Raw genomic sequence first — 1724 nt, 5'->3', positions numbered from 1 at the left:
TCGATAAAGTAGGTACCTAAGTATAATCGCAGTTACTGAAAAAAAACCAATACCAAAAAAAAAAACATTGTGTATTTTTCAAAAAACCAGCTTACTTTTTGCGTCTGAATAAGCTATCAAGATGGTAAGCTCTTTGCCGTGTCGTAGTCTACAAAACCTAAAAATTTCACACTAGCTCTTCTCAATGCTGAATAAATAAGATCAAGCCAGTTGCAACCTAGCAGCTCTTGAGCCAAATTGAACGAAATCTTCCCGAAGTTTGCAAGATAGTTGAAATGTAGATTTATGTCAATATCAGCAATCGCAGCTTATCAATTATTTATTACTTTATTTTTAACTAGCTTTTAACCACGGCTTCGCTCGCATTGAATTTTTTTTAGTAAAAAGTATCCTATGTTACTTTTAATACGAGGGGCGGCTGAAAAGTTCTGAGCCTAGGGCATTAAGAGTCTAGATAAAAATCTAAATAAAATTCATTTTTCAATATAGTCCCCCTGGACTTCAATGCACCTTTGACATCTTTTATAGAGGGCTTGTATCCCTGATAAAAAGTAACCCGCGTCTTTGGCTAGAAAATGTTCATTAACGGCCACCTTCATCTCTTCATCATCCCTAAATCTTCGTCCCCGTAATTATTTTTTCAAATTTTTAAATAAAAAATAATTGCTAGGTGCCAGATCTGGACTATAGGGAGGGTGATTTACTTCATCGAAGCCAGTTTCTCGCAAGGCTTGCCTCGCAATACGCGCCGTGTGAACCGGCGCGTTGTCTTGCAAAAACAAAATTCCTTTGCTGATTTTACCTCTTCTTTTTTCGACAATGACTTCGCGAACTTTTTTTAAAAGCCGAGCATAATACTCTGCATTCATTGTAGTTTTTTTCGGAAGGTAATCTATGAGCAAAACTCCTTCGCAATCCCAAAAAATGGTGGCCATGAGTTTGGAAGCCGATATTTCCACCTTGAACTTCTTCGGCGGTCTTTCCCCCTTCTCTATCCACTGCATTGACTCCTGTTTTGATTCTGGGTCATATTGTCGGATCCACGTTTCATCAACGGTGACAATACGAGTGCAAATTTCTTCCAAATTATCCTTGCACAAGTCTAAAAACTCTTCAGAAGTTTCAACGCGCTGCTGCTTGTCAAGTGGCGTGAGCATTTTTAGCACCCAACGCGCACTGACTTTATTCATATGCAAATGATTGTGCATAATATCTCCAACTCGTTCCTTACTAAAGCCAAGCTCTTCTGCTATCTGCCACAATTTTATTCGGCGATCGTCCAGTACATGTTTTGTTCTTTTTCAATGTTTTCATCGTTGACTGCGGTGTTCGGTCGACCCGAGCGGGGGTCATCTTCCAGAGTCTCTCTGCCTTGTTGGATTAGGCGTGTCCATCGTTTAACCGTGGCTGACGACGGTCCAGATTCTCCGTATACACTAGAAGTTTCTTCAAAAATTTCTTTTGCTGTTTTCCCCTTTTTAACGAGGAATTTGATGACGGCGCGATGCTCAAACTTCATTAAGTGCAGTGATGACTCAGACATGGTGATGTTTACGGTTCAATCACTCAAAGCGTAATGAAGCTAATGACGTGAAACTTCGCTTATATAGTGGGTAGATGTCGTTCAAATAGTGGCCCACCGGATAAGTAAATAGTACGACTGCAAGTACCCTAGGCTCAGAACTTTTCAGCCGCCCCTCGTACCTTCAAGAATATGTGTACAA

At 40.2% G+C, this 1724-nt stretch overlaps 1 protein-coding gene across 1 annotated transcript; it reads right to left on the bottom strand.

The window, feature by feature from the left end:
• Positions 1-632: 632 nt before the first annotated feature.
• Positions 633-1157, bottom strand: LOC123669709 (histone-lysine N-methyltransferase SETMAR-like). The gene has a single exon (XM_045603299.1). It carries the CDS (start codon positions 1155-1157, stop codon positions 633-635), a length of 525 nt encoding a protein of 174 aa, XP_045459255.1.
• Positions 1158-1724: the final 567 nt, after the last annotated feature.

This window comes from Melitaea cinxia, chromosome 3, assembly GCF_905220565.1.
Source record: "Melitaea cinxia chromosome 3, ilMelCinx1.1, whole genome shotgun sequence".
Lineage (NCBI taxonomy): Eukaryota > Metazoa > Arthropoda > Insecta > Lepidoptera > Nymphalidae > Melitaea > Melitaea cinxia.
This window is presented reverse-complemented; position numbering and strand designations above follow the sequence as displayed.

Bases quoted from the DNA above. Each gene is read 5' to 3' on its own strand.
- LOC123669709 (XM_045603299.1), bottom strand. From the start codon at position 1,157: ATGCTCACGCCACTTGACAAGCAGCAGCGCGTTGAAACTTCTGAAGAG.